This window comes from Lissotriton vulgaris, unplaced genomic scaffold (genome assembly GCF_964263255.1).
Source record: "Lissotriton vulgaris unplaced genomic scaffold, aLisVul1.2 SCAFFOLD_6403, whole genome shotgun sequence".
NCBI lineage: Eukaryota > Metazoa > Chordata > Amphibia > Caudata > Salamandridae > Lissotriton > Lissotriton vulgaris.
In genome coordinates this window covers 29,891-48,712 of record NW_028245329.1, presented here as the reverse complement: position 1 = coordinate 48,712, position 18,822 = coordinate 29,891, and the positions used below count along the sequence as shown (strand labels likewise).

The window sequence follows — 18,822 nt, the reverse complement described above, 5'->3', positions numbered from 1 at the left end:
GGCGCCCCAGTACAGCCGACGAGCCTCCACCTGGGGAGACCCGTTCACGCCCCCCCCCGGGGCGCCCCACGCCGTTTTTCGGAGCAGCATTGTAGGATGCCAAAACCAGTGCAACAACTTACTGGACATCACCTGGGTGCCATCCACATCTCAGCGCGTTCTGCTGCCTTGGGACTATTCGCACAACAGACCGCTACTGACGAGGCCTCCCCGCGCACCCCCTGGGACGCCCCACGCTGTTTTTCGGAGCTGCATTGTAGGATACCAAAAACCAGTGCGGCACCCAGGTAACATCACCTGGGTGCCCTCCAGAACTCAGCACGTTGTGCTGCCTTGGGACTATTCGCACAAAACACAGCTACTGACCATTGTTGCTTCTTTTTTCAAAAAAATGTTTAAATGTATTTACTGTTTTTGTTGCGTTCTATATATTTAAAAGTTATTAAAGTGTTATAATCCTACTTTGTTGGAGTACTATATATTTATAATGTGACACATAATTGTAAAAACTTTGATGTACAAAGAGGCATCCCTGGAATCTTCCGCTTCAGGCTCGGTCCCACACACCCTCACAGTGAGAATCCCCTCCCCAAGCACAATACAGGATGGTTATCAGATAGTAGGAACGCGTGTGGTGTGACAGATCTACTGTAACTCCTTTGAAGAGGGGTGATTCTCTACAGCTGGGGCCATAAACTACGTCTGCAGGGCTAGGTGATAGCCTGGGACCGGCCTGAACAATCGGACACAGAGGAAGAAGAGTGTCAGAGGGTGCGGTAGTGAATAGGGTGAAAGGGTGGTGTCGGGCGGGCACAGGGTGTGATTCTCAGGGAAGAGCAGCGCACATGGGAGGAGGTTTCTGGCCCATGCATGAGAGAGAGAGCGGGGGTGACCAGTGCGTGGGGGAGATGCTTGCGAGGGTGAGGAGCCATGCTGAGGATCGGCGGCGTGCAGAGAGTGGGTCTGGTCAAGGCATCTAAAATGGCTGCCGTGCTCAACAAAAGTGTGGCTTTGCAAAAAAGACAAGATGGCGCAGACAATGTTTATCAATAAGGATTAATTTATAACAATTATTTAAAACAAAATATTTACTCGCAGTGACAAAATGGCGGTCAACAGTTCCTGATTTCCATCGAATCGAACGTTAACAGACGTCACGCAAAAAAATAAAAAACGCTCACGCAAAGCCGCTGGAAGACATGTATCAACATATATGAGCCTCCTCAGCCACCCTCAGAAAACAAAAGGGGTCAGGATACGTCTCCCGTACCCCCTTATACCTAGTAATTTAATGAAATCGAAACACAAAATGGCGAATTCACGTTTCGCTACCAGTTTGCGAACCGAGAAGCGCTTCTACCGCGAAAAATCAAATTTTTATTATTTGCCCCACGGGACCCTTTAATAACCCCAGCATCATTCCTAGGGGGTCAAGAGAGGTCTACCTAGCCCCCTTTCATTAAATTCCCCCTTCGTTTTTCTCCTCCTCTTGTCTCTCGATCCTACCGACAGACAAGATGGCGGCCGCACCGGACTGTTTAGAATGTTGACAGACACCGGAAAGCCAATCAGCTTCGCTACGCAAAGCTCCGTTACGCGAAAAGTACGCGATCTGGAGCGCTATCTGGGACGCTGTGACAGATATACCTGTTTTTTAAACGTTAATTTCTCAAAATCCACTGGAGCACATATATTGAGACCCAGCAAAGGCACATCGGGCTAACAGTCCCTATAATTTTGCCAAGTTTCGTGCAAATCCATTCAGCCGTTAATTTGCGAACCGAGAAGCGCTTCTACCGTGAAAAATCAATTTTTTTTAATTTTCCCCACGGGACCCTTTAATAACCCCAACATCATTCCTAGGGGGTCAAGAGGGGTCTACCTTGCCCCCTTTCATTAAATTCCCCCTTCGTTTTTCACCTCTTCTTGTCTCTCGATCCTACCGAGAGACAAGATGGCGGCCGCTCCGGACTGTTTAGAATGTTGACAGACACTGGAGAGCCAATCAGCATCGCTTCGCAAAGCTCCGTGACGCGAAAAGTACGCGATCTGGAGCGCTATCTGGGACGCTGTCACAGATATATAAATTTTTTAAAACGTTAATTTCTCAAAATCCACTGGAGCACATATATTGAGACCCAGCAAAGGCACATCGGGCTAACAGTCCCTACAATTTTGCCAAGTTTCGTGCAAATCCATTCAGCCGTTCGAGCTAAAAGTGAGGCCAAACGCCCTATGGAAATTAACATGGGAAAAACACGTTTTGGGACCCCCCTTTTTTCTCGGCCCCCCCTTAACAAAACCCCCCCAAATTTTTAAGGGCTGCTCAGAAACAAAATGTGCCATTTTCCTGAAAATTTCAGCCGATTCCGTCCACAAATGCCAACGTTATTAGACATAGAGAGACATTAGACAAAAGTCCCATAGGAAAAAAATCCTAACTATATATACCTACTGGCTATCGCCAGTAGGTAATATATATATATATATATATATATATATATATATATATATATCTATATATATATATATATATATATATATATATATAAAATCTCAAATACATGGTATAAAGTATAAAATAGCCAAAGGGAGACCAAATCCTCTTACAACATAGGTCCTCAACAGCAAAGAACATATAAGGATCTCAGTAGCAACAGTGCAGAAAATAAAATAAATGATTTGATGATTAGATAAATGGTTTTGATCCTTCTTCCCATATAGGGAAAAGATTTGCAGCATCTCCCACACCCTACACTGACCTAAGGATAGGTGAAACGATATGGAATCAGGGAAGCAAGAAAGGTATCGGCATCAAACCTCTTTAGAAGCTCTATAAGTAAAGAGTCATGTATATCATGAAGCCACATGATTAGAGATGTCAAGAGAGGCCTGTATCTCTCCAAGTCTAAAAGGCAATATGACTAACCCCAAGGTGGGTTCACTAATTAATGCACATAGAACATTTGATAAATATGATCTCAAAATATCCCAGTACTTTTCCAGTTCCCAAGAAAGAACTTGGGGGCAGATTTACAAAAAATGACATATCGGTTCTGCAACACAGCGATGGGTCAGAAATCTTGCGTTGCCGCTGCGACAAAGCAAGTCAACGTAGTTGCGGCAAATCTATTAGGTGACAGACCGTGGTGCAACACAGTAAACTGTGTCAGAAAAACTAACGTAGGTGCTGCAAAACTGCCTTAAGTCAGCATGACGCAACTGCAGAAAAAGTCACGTAAGGCCGATTTGCGAGACGCAATGCCATTCCGATGACTCTGCAACAACGTACACTATGGGAAGTGGAACAAGGCACCCGGGAAATGACACAAATCCCCAAAAAGACATTTGTGGACCACAGAGGAACTAACAATAGACCAGGAAATTCACACCAGTATCCGGGGCCCTCAGGCAAACACAGGTTGTAAAAGCCCTGATGCACAGGCTGGGCCTGGGGCTAAAAGAAAACGTAGGTCCAACTTCAGTCGCAAGGAAAATGAAATACTGGTGATGGAGGTCACCATCTACCAGCACAGCTGTTTTTTAGTTCCAAGCTGCCTCTTGCTAAAAAAGAGGCGATCTGGCAGCGAATTGTCCAGAAAATCAATGGTGGGCCAGTCCAAGAGAATGGTCATCGACTGCAAAAAAAAGATGCCATGACTGTAAGCGCCAGACAAAAGATAAGCAAGTGGCAAACCATAATGCAGCCTCACAAACTGGAGGAGGCAGACCAGGAGGTTCTGGATGACCTGGAGGAGCGGGTGACAGCTGTCATCCCAGAGGAATTTGTAACGGGAATCTCCGGACAGGACAGTGCCACCAGAGAAACTGAAAAGCAGACAACGGGTAAGTCACAATAAGTGCACATATGTCAGTAATGGGTCATTGTGGTGATTGCAGCCAGAAAGGTCCCTGTGCCAGAGTCAGATGTGTGCATCTTGATGTCTTATACTAGTCCACAATCACAACTATTCTCAATGTAAGTCAAACACATATGTCAATCACATATTGAAAATGTCAAAACAGCACTGCCATGTCCATCCCTGATGGAGCAGACATACTGGACATCATTTATGTAGGGCCTTGCACCAACGGTTCCCCGCTTTTGTGAATGTCCAAATTGAAGACCCATTGGTGCAAGTTCTACATAAAAGATGTTCACAAGATCATGATATGCCTACATGCGTAACTTAGGTAATAAGGTGCAACGTGGTGCTACATCTTGCCTTGTCTTCCTTGAGGTGTGCCAGTGTGTTTAGGGCAGTTTGTGATCAACGGGTGGAGGAGGTGTTCAGCGGGGTCAGTGTATGTAAGCTTTGGCGGAGTGCTGGGGCCAACGGACTCAACGATAACTGATTAGATGTCCAGGATCCCTTTGTGATGTGAATCAATGATGGTGGTGATGTCTGGTGGACATTTCTTTTAGGAGATGGCAATACCTCCTCCTTGATGGATGTGGTGGGCCTAGTGGGTATTAAGTAGCCGTCTCTGATGGTGATTCCTGGTCCAGAACTAAGTTGGTGCATGTGTTTGTGAAGTAGGTGAAATATGAAGAGTTTGCAGTAAGGTGGTGCAACAGTTCTGTAGTGTGCATGTGTAGGGCCTGCATGGTGTGGAGGATTGCCTGGAGCTGGTTGTGTGGAGTTTTGTTTTGCTGGGTGGCAGAAGGCACTGGTGTGTTGATATGGAAGAAGGTTTGTTTTGAGATTGGACTTGCGCGGGTTCTAGATAAGCATACAGTCCTGGAAGATGGCAGGTGTGGTTGTGTCCCGGGTAGATTGGGAGGAGGGTGCTTGTGTCGGAGCGGAGGAGTGTAGAAGAGGAATGGTCCTAGCTGGTGAGTGTGGTCCAGGGGCAAATGTCCGCAGACGGTCTCATCCATGACTTCCCTTCATCATGGGAGATGTACATTACAACACAGTTATCATATTGGAATGGCGATTCCAAGTAACCTCAGCCCCGCAGTTGCCTTCACATTGCATATCGTATCAATGCATTGTGATGCAAATAATGGAGTTTCATCAGTTCCAGCTTAGGTAATGTGTCCTGGTGTAACATAAGATTGTAATGGAGTTACTTTGTGATCAAATCTAAAATATAGGCTGTCCCGTGGATAAATAATGAACAATAGTGTCATTTTTGTTTTGACAAAATTAAAAATGGATTTCTTTTGGGGTTAGAAAATGTAAATTGGTGTGTCTTCTGGGGTCAAACATTGCAATGTGGGTGTCTTTTGAAGTCAAAATTAGAAAATATGGTGTCTTCTGGGGCCAAATAATGAAATTAGGTTGTCTTTTGGGTGCAAAATATGAAAATAGGGTGCTTTTTGGGAGGGAACAATGAAAATGGTGTTTCTTTTGAGGGCAAAATATGAAAACAGGGTGTTTTTGGGGCAAAAAGATGAAAATAGGGTGTCTTTTGGGGGCAAAACATGAAAATAGGGTGTCTTTGGGAAGAAAAAGATGAAAATAGGGTGTCTTTTGGGGGCAAAATATGAAAATAGGGTGTCTGTTGGTGGCAAACTATGAAACAAGCATTTACAATGCAATGGTTTCGCCTTTGGAAAAGTTAGAGCTATTGGCATTGTAAATGACAAATTTTGTATTTATGTGTTGGTTTTGAAAACAGATAAATAAATGGCATTGTCATTTACATTGCCATTAGCTTAATCTCTCGCAAATGTGAGACCTATTGTACCCTACGGACGAGCTCAGCAGACAGCAATTACTACCACATAAACACACCCAGAGCCACACACACACTCCCAGAGCCACACACACACACACCCAGAGCCAGCCACACACACCCAGAGCCACACACACACACACACACACAGCCACACATACACACACACACACCCAGAGCCACACCCACACACCCAGAGCCACACACACACACCCAGAGCCACACACACACACACACACAGAGCCACACACACACACACACAGAGCCACACACACACACACCCAGACCCACACACACACCCAGACCCACACACACACCCAGACCCACACACACACCCAGAGCCACACACACACCCAGAACCACACACACACCCAAAGCCACACACACCCAGAGCCACACACACACACCCAGAGCCACACACACCCACCCAGAGCCAAACACACCCACCCAGAGCCACACAAACACACCCAGAGCCACACACACACCCAGAGCCACACACACACACCCAGAGCCACACACACACCCAGAGCCACACACACACACTTTGCTCTTCTGAAATGTTGGCATGTATGGTAGTGAGCTGTGTGTGGTGAGCTGTGTGTGGTGAGTGTGTCTCGTGAGCAGTGTGTGGTGAGCTGTGTGGGATGAGCTGTGGCTCGTGATCCATCAGTGTGTTGTGAGCTGTGTGGGGTGAGCTCTATGTGGTGTGTGGGAGGCCCGGGTTAAATACACAGTGGTACAGTTTGTACCACCCGGGTTAAATACACAGCAACAAAACCGGCAAGAGGTGCAATATTAACATGTCTGCTTCACTGCTTGCATAACAGATAAATGTTACAAAACGAACTTCTCCGTGCACTGAAAACAACTCCCAAGGACTCATCTACAGTTTGGAGGGGTCTTAAAATCCTTTCGTTTCTGAAAGAAAATCTAAATGCGGAGTAGGAGCACCCGGAATAATTTCCTCTTCCGTTTGGATAGCCAGAAAATACACCCGATCGTTGTACCCCGAATTAAGACTGTCCTCCAGAACTTGGGGTATGTCTAGTTCCCACCAAACTCTAAATGAAGACCATCGAGATGAGTAGTGCTCAAGCACCCGTTAGCATTAGCGATAAGTGTAACTAACGCAGCACAGGCGTGATCAGACTGACTGTGAAACCTGTTCACCGGTAGACTTGGTGAAACCAGTCTAATCAGTAGCTTTACCCTGAACATTCATGTTCTAACTCATTTTCTTCTATTAAGACTTTCAGTCTAGTTTATGCATTTATAAACTTAGAAACACAGCGCATTTTGGGATTGACAAGTGCAAACTGCAAGTCCTAGAACTGAACACAACACGTGGACTCCTTATTCTTATCACATACTAACCTGGGGAACATGAAAATGCAGTAAACACCTCGGCCACATCCCCGAGGGCGCGGGCAGCACTTCCGCACTCACTACCGTTGGCTCAGCACTTTCAACCAGCGCTCAATACCGAGCAGACATTTTCAGCCTCCTGAAAAAATACTCTTGTAAAATAAAAAAGACATGCTTTCTTTTATGGCGCACGGCCAAATAAAACATTGCGGTTTACCTCCAGATGATAATGTATAGACTTCAAATGCGAAACGAACTGTCAGAGGAGGTTAGGGGAGAACCCTTAGTCTGAATTGACAACTGAAAACACGTGAAAAGTGAAAAAAGGCTCAACATACCTCTCCGGTGATGTCGACAACGTCGCCCACTTTAAGTTCCAACTCGTCCTCGTTCTGCGGACCATAGTCGAAGAGAACTTTACACTGCCGGACCTTGGCTTTTGGGGAGTACGACACGGTAAAGATACTAGGCATGAGCGGATTTTGCGGATTGGCAATCCGCGAATTTGCGGATTTGCCAATTTGCGGATTGCGAAAATCCGCAAAAATCCGCGAATCCGCGCGTTTTTTTTTTTTTTTAATGTTCGCACGGGTTTCTGCAAGTTCGCGCGGGTTTTGTACAATTTCGCAAATTGCGAAATTGTACAAAACGCGTGCGAACTTGCAGAAACCCGTGCGAACACAATGTGCCCAGTAGGGTATGTGCCTCTTGTGTGAATAAAAGGTCAGAGAAAGATCAGTTCAGCAGATGAAGAGAAAGAAGCGACTGGTCACAGGAACAGCACGGGTATTGCGCTCGTGAAAGTCAAGGATGCAAAGCCTATCCAGCATCACAGCTGATTTTCCACAGTAAATTTGGGAAGAAGGCACACCTGTCCAGCCTCGACGACGCTCACGATTGTTTTTGGGCTAATGAATGAGTCACCGAATTTGAGCATCAACTAGTTCGAGCGACCATGTGTGTGTTACTATGCAATCGCCCCGAAGGGAGCAGGGGTCCCTTGAGTGAGCTGCAGACCTGTGCCCAGCCATGCAACTATTTTACAATGGCGCCAGCAAGCTGCCAGCGCCGTTGTAAAATAGTTACAAAGTTAGATTGCATAGGAAGCACTTAGATAAAATAAAGCAGCACCTGCTTTGTTTTATCTAGTGGTTCCTGTGCAAGCTAACTTTGTAACTATTTTACAACGGCGCTGGCAGCTTGCTGGCGCCATTGTAAAATAGTTGCATGAGTGGGGGTTCAACTTTTGAACCCGTTACGTTCGCGGATTTTTTTTGCGGATTTTGCGGGAAATCCGTAAAATTCGCGGATTGCGGATTTCCCAAAAATCCGCAAAATCCGCGAGCGTAACGGATTTCCCGCTCACCCCTAAAAGTCGAGGTGCAGTGACAGTGGGAAGGGGGGCGGGAACGGGGACACAGACAGCGGGAGGGGGGTGCGGGAACGGGCACTCAAACAGTGGGAGGGTGGCCGGAACGGGCACACGGACAGCGGGAGGGGGGTGGGAATGGGCACACTCTGGTTCAAGACGACACTGCGGAGCTTCTCAAGTAAGCTACTGCCCGGCCGCCATCTTCGGACAAATGACCAAAACAAACCTTTAAAAAAAAAAAACACCACCCACCGCCGCAATGACGATCGCAAAGGGGCGGAGAGTGAAAAAATCGCCGGAATGCCCAAGAATCTGCTCCGGGAATGAGTGACGCATCTCTGTTCCAATGGCGAGCCTCCATTTATGGAGCTAGCCAATGGAACAGAGAGGCGGGACAAAGCCCCAGACTGTTCTCAAAAGATTTCGCCTGCGCGAATGCTGCTGCGCAGCGGATCGCCAGGCGAAACCTAAAAAGGGTGTCTTTTGGGGGCAAAACATGAAAATAGGGTGCCTTTTGGGGTAAAATATGAAAATAGGGTGTCGTTTGGGGCACAATAAGAAAATAGGGTGTCTTTGGGAGGAAAAATATGAAAATATGATGTCTTTCGGGGGCAAAATATGAAAATAGGGTATCTGTTGGTGGCAAAATATGAAAATAGGGTATCTTTTGGGGGCTACGCATGAAAATAGGGTGTCTTTTGAGGGAAAAATGTGAAAATAGGGTGTCTTTGGGAGGAAAAAGATGAAAATAGGGTGTCTTTTGGGGGGAATATAAAATAGGGTGGCTTTGGGTGTCAACATAAAATTAGGGTGTCGTCTGCACCAAATGTGACATTTAAGATTGTTTTGGCGGGCTGAGATGAATCTCACGGGCCTGGGGTTGTTATGTGTTACACATGTTCCTTTTAGGGTTGCACTCACTGTAGTGGGAACTGTAATTTACAATGCTACCCTATCCAGCTTTTCCTCCACTTTTGTAATATGGACCTATTGGTGTAGGAAGGCGGATATCTGAGTATATGGTTACCCCCACTTTCTGCCTGGTGTTTTGCTGGTTTTTGACTTAGTTGGACTGGGACCCTGCATTCATGGCCCCAGTCTATCTGTTTTCTCTATAAAATGGACTCTATGTACTTTAGGTACATATCAGATTGGCTACTGGGTCACCCTTGTGAGCCCCTGTATAGAATTACCCTAGGTACCCAGGGCATAGGTGCACCCTAGGCCTACCAGGGGCTGCAGCATGTATTGTGCCACCCCTGGTTAGCTTCCAAACTGATCCCACAGGTCTGTACTGACAACCTGGGTAAGGTGGTGTAAACACATCTTACTTAGATATAGTATACCTATATCTATATACCTATATGAACACATATTAACCTATAAGCCACTCCTATGGCAGACTTCGGCAATCCTGGAGGTAGAGTGCTTGGTTTTATGTGAGAGGGTGCCCTAGCATGAGCTGAGCCCCTCTGCAGTTTTCGGAACCAATCTCCTTATAGCTGTTCTATGATTTTCTTTTTTTTTGTTTGAATATCTTTTAAAAGTTTTGCAGTATTTGTTTACATTAAACTAGTATGCATTTTGTAAGAGGTAGTGGTACATATAACTTGCATAACACCATAACGACAATACAGTGAAGCGACTATACATATTGGGTCATTGAACACATATCACAGTTCTTGTTGCAAAACTGACAGGACATATCAGAAAGAAGGTGCATGCCTAAGAATGCGATGTTGTATGGTGCTATTAGCAGTGTAACTCGGGGTGTGGGGATGAGATGTGGTGTGGGGCGCGCCTTCCCCAGGTCACTCCCGTCAGCCAATATGCAATGTGTCCCCCGGTGTATGAGCATATTAAGAACGTTGCGGGGGAATTGGGTAGCAGCAACTAATGGAATATTCATAACTGGATAACAGGCATGTCACAGGTAAAACTGCCTTGACATCCAAACGGAACCAAAAGGGAAGGTGTGGTTGGGACAAAGTAAGAGGAAAAGGTTCACCAACATTGTGAGGTGTGGGATAAAAAATTAAAAAGTAAGGAGATAACTTGAAGTGGAGGGCGAGGGTAAAGGGCTAATAGATCTATAGGCGTATCAATGTGTGTCTGTGGGTGTGTGCCACCGAATCCGTGGCAGGAACATGTGGCATGTGAAATCTAGTGGTGCGCGGGCCTTTCTCTTAGTGGGGGGAGGGGGGGAGAGTAACTCAGAGGTGCCTAGCAGGCATCAAAGTATCAGTGCTGAAGGGGCAGGGGTCTCGGGCGGCGGTGATGCTGCGTCTCTGCAGCGGTACCTCTTAGCGTGGGTATCGGTTATGTCATTCACTCACCTAAAATGGCGCGGTGTCGATAGGGGCATGAGGGTGTCTGTCCCAGCTGCCAGCCACGGCCGGCCTGAGGGGAGGTATAATCTAAGTGATTCCTTGATCTAAACTCGCCTGTTGGAAGGACTTCAGAGTATCGTCCCAGAGTTGCACAATGGAGAGTTTCCTGTGCCCCATTGTCTCCTCCCTGTGCAGTACGGCACTCTCCGATCTCGCTCAGTTGTCAAAAGAGGTATACCAGTGTTTTGCTTGCAGGGGCTCACCCTTCTTCCAGCGTTTGGCTGTGACAAGGACCAAGTCCCAGAACTTAGCCAGCACCTTATTGAGCTTCGTCCTCTTATAGAGTCCCAAGATGCAAGCCTCCCATGTGTGTGGCAGGTCTTCGCCAGCGCTCTTCCGTAGTAGGGCAGTCACTGTAGTCCAGTACGTGTGTATATTGGGGCAGGCCCAGAGCATGTGTAGTATGTTCGCATCGACCAGGGAGCATCGTGGTCATTCTGTGGTGGTGGTCGAAAAGTATTTATTGATTTTATCCGGCGACAGGTATGCGCGGAATATATAAAATTGAACAGTTTTGAAGCGGCAGTTGCGAGGGAAATTAACTGGGCCAGCCAGTATCATTGCCAACTCTTTGTCCGTCCATTCCCTCCCCCGATCCGTCGCCCACTTGTCCCGCAGTTGTTGGGTCGAGTGTTGTGTGTGTATTAGGAGAGCCTGCGCCAGCCAGTGGATTATATGGGATCCATTGCCCATAACATGGAGGTACTGTATGAAGTGATGTGTTTGCAGCTCCTCAGTCATGTCACCCCAAGGGCACGCAAGTGTGCACACTACGGACGCATGGAGAAGGAACTGCCCAGCTGGTAGGCCCGTGTCTCTGGCCATCGCCTCAAAGGGAAGCAGGGCGCCGTCCACGTATAGGCCGCCCAGTGTCTCCACTCCCGCCTGTGCCCACCCCTCCAGCATAGTCTTAGTCACCACTCCGGCTTCTCAGGGGGTGCCCAGCAACGGAAGCGCCGGGGCGTAGGGCTTTACCTCACGGGTTAGTTTCAAGCAGCGCAGAAAACATCTGCGAGCTACCGCCACGTGTAGCTGCGGCAGGCAGGGAGTTTTGGTCAGGGGGTGGAATAACGTGCAGATCTGCATATGAGTCCAGAGCGTATCTTCTGTGGCGGTATCACCTACGTTTCTGCCACTCAGCCATCCCGTCACCCATTGCATCTGTGCAGCCAGGTAATACAGTTCCAGGTTCGGGACCACAAGGGTATATGAAGATTTGTCAGTGCCACGTGAGGTCTCCCGGTGTTCCAGATGAGGGTTCGGAGCGAGGTTTTCAGCTCCCGAAACACCCGGGTTGGAACATATACTGGGATATTTGCGTAATAATATAATAGTCTAGTTAGGATTATCATCTTTGTCAGTGCAACTCGGCTAGGCACGTTTAGAGGAAGGGTCTCCAGAAGGTTATCTGTGATATCCTGGGTCAGGTTTCCCTCCAAGATGTCAGGTGGGGCTCTATAAATATGTATACCGAGGTACCTGAACGTGGTAGGGTACCAGGCAAGTCTCCCGCCATTGATGCGGATGTCGCACTCCTGTGTATCTGGGCTGAAAGAGTACGCTCCAGATTTGGTCCAGTTAACTTTGAGTCCCGACATGGTCTCAAAGGTGTGGAAAGTATCAGATAGGGACTGCGGTATACGAGTCAGGTCTTATAATGTATAAGAGCAAGTCGTCCGCGTACAGCGAGACCGCATGTAGCCGTCTGCCAACGGGATCCACCAGTCCTCTCCCTGCGTCCTAGTCAAGGCTGCAAGAGGCTCCATGGCCATTGAGAAGAGCAGCGGAGACAGGGGGCAACCCTGCCTAGTGACTCTTGATGGCGTCAGACAACAGCCTGCCCATGCGTACACGTACGGTCGGTTTTTGGTAGAGTAAACCCACCATGTCAATGTAGTTGTCCCCAAGGTCGTATTTCTCCAACACTGCCCTAATATAGGGCCATTCGATGGAGTCAAATGCCTTCTCGAGGTCCAGTACGAGGCACCCCGAATGGGGCCATCGGTGGGAGGCATAGGCCTGCACCCTAAATAGCCTGCAGATGTTATAGGAGGTGCTGTGCGCTGGCACAAAGCCGTTCTGGTCATGGTGCATGAGAGTAAGGACTATAGGGGCCAGGCGCTGAGCTAGCGTGGAGGCTAATATTTTGTAGTCAGTATTTAGCAGGGCTAGCGGTCGGTAAGAGACCCATGCACGTACCATCCCTGCCGGGTTTTAAGATGTATATGAGTGTTACTTCGTTGAGTGTGGGCGGGAGGGAGGAGTCCTCGGCGGCGGCTGCGTACATTTTCAGCAGCTCGGGGATCAGAATGTCAGAACAGGCTTTAAAATATTTGGCTGGTAGCCCGTCCAGGCCAGGGGACTTGCCATTTGATAGGGTGAAGATGGCGGTACGCAGCTCATCAGGCATGAGCGGAGCCCCTAGGTCGCCTTGCTGCGCGACTGTCAATTTTGGTAGCTGTATGCCCGAGACATAGTCTGCGATGTCCGCAGTGGGGACCCGCAGTTGGGAGCGGTACAGGGTCTGATATTGGCCCTTTAAAGCCGCATGTATCTCAGTTTGCGTATACACCATCTCGTCCCTGTCAGTGCAGATCGCCGATATAGGCGCTGATCGATCCTCCTGTTTGACGAGCCAGGACAGCATATTCCCTGGTTTATCACTGAGGTGGTGCGTGCGCGCCGAGTGGGCTGCATAATTGACATGACAAACTCGCTCTAGTAGTCGTGCATGTTCCGCGCGTGCTGTGAGTAACGGCTAAGCATGAGCGAATTTTGCGGATCTCGCGTTCGCGAATTTTGCGGATTTGCGGATTCGCAATCCGCAAAATCCGCGAATTCCCGCGAATTTGCGGATTTTTATTTTTTTTGTGTTCGCCCGTGTTTCTGCCAGTTCGCGAGGGTTTTTACAATTTCGCAATTTGCGAACTTACCTGTCGGGTCGCAAGTTTTGCGAACTTGTTGTTTCTACGTGTCCAGCCTGTTTGGGACACTCTTCTTCATCACTGCCACTCTCTGTCACCACTGCCACTCTCTGACTACTCATGCCACCCTCTGGCCCACCCATGCCACCCTCTGTTTCATCACCACACCCTCTGGTTGTCCAGTGTACATTATTTTCGGCAAAGCAAAGCACACCTTCCCTGCCTCAAGTGACCTGAATTAATTTGGGGCTGATTAATGTGTCACAGAATATTTTTTTAGCTGGCACCTGCTTCCTTAGTGCGCCCTGATTAGTGATCTTTTGCACTTGCTAAGTGCTTTCATTGTTGCAAAATTAGTTACAACACCTGCCCTGCCCCAACTGACAATAATGAATTAGGGGCTGATTAATGGATTTTAACTTCCAGCCTGGCTCCTGCTTGTCTCCCTTAGCTGTAATTCAGGACCTTTGTGGCATATGTGTAACTATTCTGAGGTTCAGAGCAGGGTCACATAATAGTTTCAACTGGCAACTGAACTCTGGAGGGGCCCCTCAGGAAGCACTACAGGAAATGGCTACTAATGATGAGCCTGAACTTTTGAACCTGGTAAGTAGTTACTTTCAGTTTTGCTAAGATCGTATTTCTGCAATTTTGCACTTATTCGCGGGGCGCGAACTCACGCGAACAGTGCGAGCAGTGCGAGCAAAATCCGCTGCTCGCGGATTTGCGGATTTTGCGGGAGATTCGCGAATCTCGATGATTGCGAATTTCCCGAAAATCCGCAAAATCCGCGAGCGGAACGGATTTTCCGCCCATGCTTAGTAACGGCCCATCCGCTCCTCCCACCGCCTCCTGTTCCCGTTTTTGCAGGTCGGTCCCTATGTGTGTCAGTTCCTCCTCTAGCTGTTTCTGTATGTGTCCCTGTGTGCCCAGATAGTGTCCCCTGATTGCAACCTTAAAGGCGTCCCATTCGATCTGGGGGGCATCGAGGAGCAGAGCTGGCTATAATCTCCAAGTGGGGATGGGTGAGTGCAGGTGCTCCCATGCTATGGCAAGCACGTGCGGGTTGTGGTCAGAATGGGTGCAGCCCATGTAGTATGTGTCCGTGGCTAGGGGGAGAAGGGTCGTAGTTATCATATATCTATTTAGCCTTACGTGCAAATTGTGCGCTCCTGAAAAGTAGGAATACACCCTAGAGGTGGGGTTACGGGTGCGCCAAATGTCGTGCAGGTCCCATTGTGTTGCCCAGTGGATGAGAGCTTTCTTGGCGCCGTGCGTTGGAGTACCAGTCTGGGGTGGGGAGGAACGGTCGAGTGTGGCGTCGAGTATGCAATTGTAATCGCCCCCCAGTATCCATGGGACGCCGTGCCAGGGCGCTAGCTTCGTAGACAGCTGCGCGAAGAAGTCTCCCTGGTTTGTATTTGGGGAGTATATTGAGGCCAGGACCACCGGCTGTCCATCCAGTCTGCCCTGTATGATCACAAATCTGCCCTCTGAGTCTGTGTGCATATGTGTTACCTTGAGGGGGGTCTCGGGTCTCACCCATAGGAGTGCTCCACGAGCATAGAAGGAGTATTCCGTGGCGTAGAGTTTCCCGCGCCATCTGCGGTGTAGTGTTTGCACTTCCGCCTTGTTTAAATGTCTCTCCTGTAGGAGTGCGATGTGGACCTAGTGACGTTTAAGGTAGGAGTAAATTTGGTATCTGCGCGACGGTGTGTGCATTCCCCTGATATTCCAGGTGAATATTTTTATCTCTGTCATTTTACACTGTTAGGTGATCCCTGTTTCCGTGGCTCGCCCTCCCGCTTCCCCCGGAGTCCGCCCCCGGGGCCTCCGCGCATTTTCACTGCCCATCCACAAAGACATTTTCAGTGACATTAGGACAAATTTTTTCAAATAACAAAAGATTTGTAGGGTAAAAAACATAACAGACCATAGGAAGCTAAACTAATGAAGAATACCAAAAGGTCGGTTCCTAAACATGCTGCCGTCCAGACTCTCAGTTGAGATTATAAACTTTCAGTTCAGGGGGTCCCTATGTAGTAGGTACTGCTACGGTGCTCTGGCAGTGTGGCCAGCAAAGAAGGCTTCGCCCTTCCCCAGGCCGCAGGAAGCGGGTGTTAGTCGGCAAGAAGTATGTTAATCTATCGTGGCCTGGTTCGCTATGTACATGTCTATTCGAGGCCGGGCATGAGCAGGCAATGTGTTTAGGCTCGTGCGCCCCGCAGGGGGCCAAGCTGCCCAGTGTCAAGGCCCGGTTGTCTGGGTCAGCTAAAAGTCATCATCAGTGTAGCACTGTGGTGTTGTTCAAGCTCGGTGGGCATTACTCACTGCGTTCCTTGTCCGTCGTCCCTTGACAAGGCTAGGGTCTCGTTTCAGGTATTCTCCAGGTCACAATCCAACAGGGCTACACTTCATGTTCAGAATCGAAAGCGGTGCCGTTCCGGGGCTACCCGTTGAGGTCCAGTGGTGCCTGTCAGTTGATCAGATCCGCCACCTGTGGCGTGACATCCGGTTGCTCCGTGGACAACTGGGAGTCCATCAGCCCATAGATAGCCTCATCATCACTCGGGAAGGCCCGAGGGCTGGTGTCCGGGGCGGGGTTCGAGGCTGGGGAGCCGCTGATTTCTGTCACTTTGCAGAACGCATCTTGTTGCTCGAGAAGAACAAGTTCCACAGGTGGGGAGAGATCCATCGACCCCTGCGACAGGTGTACCGCTGGTGATCTGTGCCTACGGCACCGTCGCGGTCCACGAGTGCGTGTCGTTGTGGCGGACCCCGGTGCTCGTCTGGGTGCTGTGTCCACGCCGCTGTCCAGCCAAGCCGCAGTTTTCTCCGGACTAGTGAAGAAGTGTGTTTTGTCCTGTGCCACCACCCTCAACTTGGCAGGGAAGAGGAGGGAATATTTGAGTCCTATTTGTCGCAGCCGTTGCTTCACTGCAAGGAATGAGTGTCTTTGGCGTTGCACTAGGACCGTGTAGTCGGGGAAAAACATTATTTTAGAGTTGTCGATCTGGACATCCGTGATTTTCCAGGTTTCACGTAGAATTGAGTCTCGGTCACGGTAGTTCAGAATCTGAAGGAGCAGTGGCCGAGGGTTAGATCCCGTGGGAAGAGGTTTCTTCGGCACACGGTGTGCGTGTTCCACCACAAAATGCGGTGACAGGGCGCCCTCCGGTAGCAGGGTTCTCAGCCAGTCTTCCACGTGCTGCGCAGGTTCTTTGCCCTCCCATCGTTCCAGCACGCCTATTATTCTGATGTTGTTTCTCCGTGCCCGCCCTTCTGCATCCTTGGAGCGAACTTCTAAGAATTCCACTCTGTTCAGGAGATCTTTCATCTGTTTATCTGTCTGGCTAACTCGGGGCTCAAGATCTGCTACAGCGCCCTCCAGGGTCGTTGTGCGGTCCACCAGTTTCTTGTGGTCTGCTCGAAGATGGGTGAGGTCGATTGCGACGCTGTCTATTTTGGTTTCTAAGGAGGTGAGGGTAAGCTGAGTCCAGATGTGCGGTGGCTCTGTAGGGTCTCTAGGGTGGATGGCGCGCATGACGCAGCCCCTTCACGTTGTCTCCAGCCGCTGGTATGCTTGGCCTCAGTGGTTCGCGGCATCAGGAGTCGCCTGTGTCTTCGAGGGTGCACGTATGGGCCTAGGATGGTTGATGAGCTCATCCGTAGACAATGCTAGCTGCCACCGCGTCGCATATAGCTCCCGCAAGTGTGTCCATGTGCAGTGTCCTCCATGTTTCGGCCCCCCTCCGTTGCGAAAGGCACAGTGCCAGTCGGGTGGACCCCGGCGTGGTGGCGCCAATCCTGTGGGCTCTGGAAGACCCCGGGAAGCAATGTAGTGGGGGGGAGGCAAGAGAGCGTCCTGCGGTAGCACTGAGATCCAGAGGCAGTCACAGCATGGTTATTGAGATGTTCCTGGGCAGCCGTAGCATGGGTGGTTGTCGTGCTTCACTCCCGTCAGCATGGGGCCTAAGGGTTGTGGAGGTAGTCTCACGGTTTGGGCCCGCCCCAGGAGCCAGGAGGCAGGAGTTGTGGAGCGCAAGAGCGTCTATGCGCGCCGGCAGCAGCCAGTGCCCTCAGGCACAGGCGCGGTCGTCCAGATGCAGGTGCGGGTCTCTGGAAGTCCTCCCGCACCTCGCGTTGCAGGCCACGCCCTCAGGCCCAGCCTCCCACTGCAGGTCCCAGCTTCCCGAGGTCGCATTCGCTGGCCAGGCGGTATGTGTACAGCAGCGATCCTCGCCAAGCGCCACAGCCTACGAGTGGGCAAAGGATAGTGTCTCTGCGCGTCGCCCTCAGATCACAGGCAGTCGCTGTCCGCGTTACACATCAGGTGGCAACTGCTGCGTGATTAGGTGTCGCGCTATGCCCTCTTGCACTTTGGGCTTCAGCCCAATTCGTGACTTATAGCCGTGCTCGCCGGGTGCCCACGCCACACACAGCAGTTAGTGCTTGTAGGCGGCGCGTGTCACTTTATTAGGGGGTGACTCTCTGGCTTGTGGGCCTCAGACACTGTGGGGCACTGGAGCGAGAGCATGTACCTCTGAGAGCCAGCTCCCCCAGCTCCCCAGGGCGACGGTCTCTTCGTGCAGGTTTCAGGTTCAGGCCCGCTGTTGGCCTCTGGCGCCCCGCGATTAAGACTCCACCTCCAGGCCCGGCCTCCAGGCCCGATCCCCGGCCTCGCTTAATTGCGCCCGCGGGCCAGGCGATGTGCAGTACGGCTGGAGTGCCCCTGAGGGGCCCGGAGCTTCTGGGGGCGACCAAATCACACCAGAGTCGGTGGAGGGGCGGAGGACGGTGTCCGGTCACTCCGCCTGCGTTTTTGTCCGGTACCGGATAATTATATCTGAGTTGCAGCCTGGGGAAGGGGAGCTCAGGCTGGAGCTCTACCTGTGGGCGTCTGCAGCCATTGCGTGGCTAGCCACGCCCCCATAGCTGTTCTATGATATAGCCATACCATATACTCTTAAGTGCATTATAATCCTCTTGGTTAATGCTAACTTTGGTTTGGCTTTATCAAAACATGTCGTTCAAGATGTCAAACACTTTGGAATACTACCCCCCCACCAGTTCTGATAACGGGGGT

General features: G+C 49.8%; 1 protein-coding gene across 1 annotated transcript in view; it reads right to left on the bottom strand.

Annotated features, from left to right (window-relative positions):
* LOC147666477 (uncharacterized) overlaps positions 1 to 17,280 on the bottom strand; it is a gene marked incomplete at its 3' end in the record, with an annotated part of 60,551 nt that extends 43,271 nt beyond the window's left edge. Inside the window, 3 exon segments of the mRNA XM_086949060.1 lie at positions 7,389 to 7,486; positions 13,012 to 13,348; positions 16,705 to 17,280. Coding sequence (XP_086805186.1) covers positions 7,389 to 7,486; positions 13,012 to 13,348; positions 16,705 to 17,280 — 1,011 coding nt within the window.
* Positions 17,281 to 18,822: the final 1,542 nt, after the last annotated feature.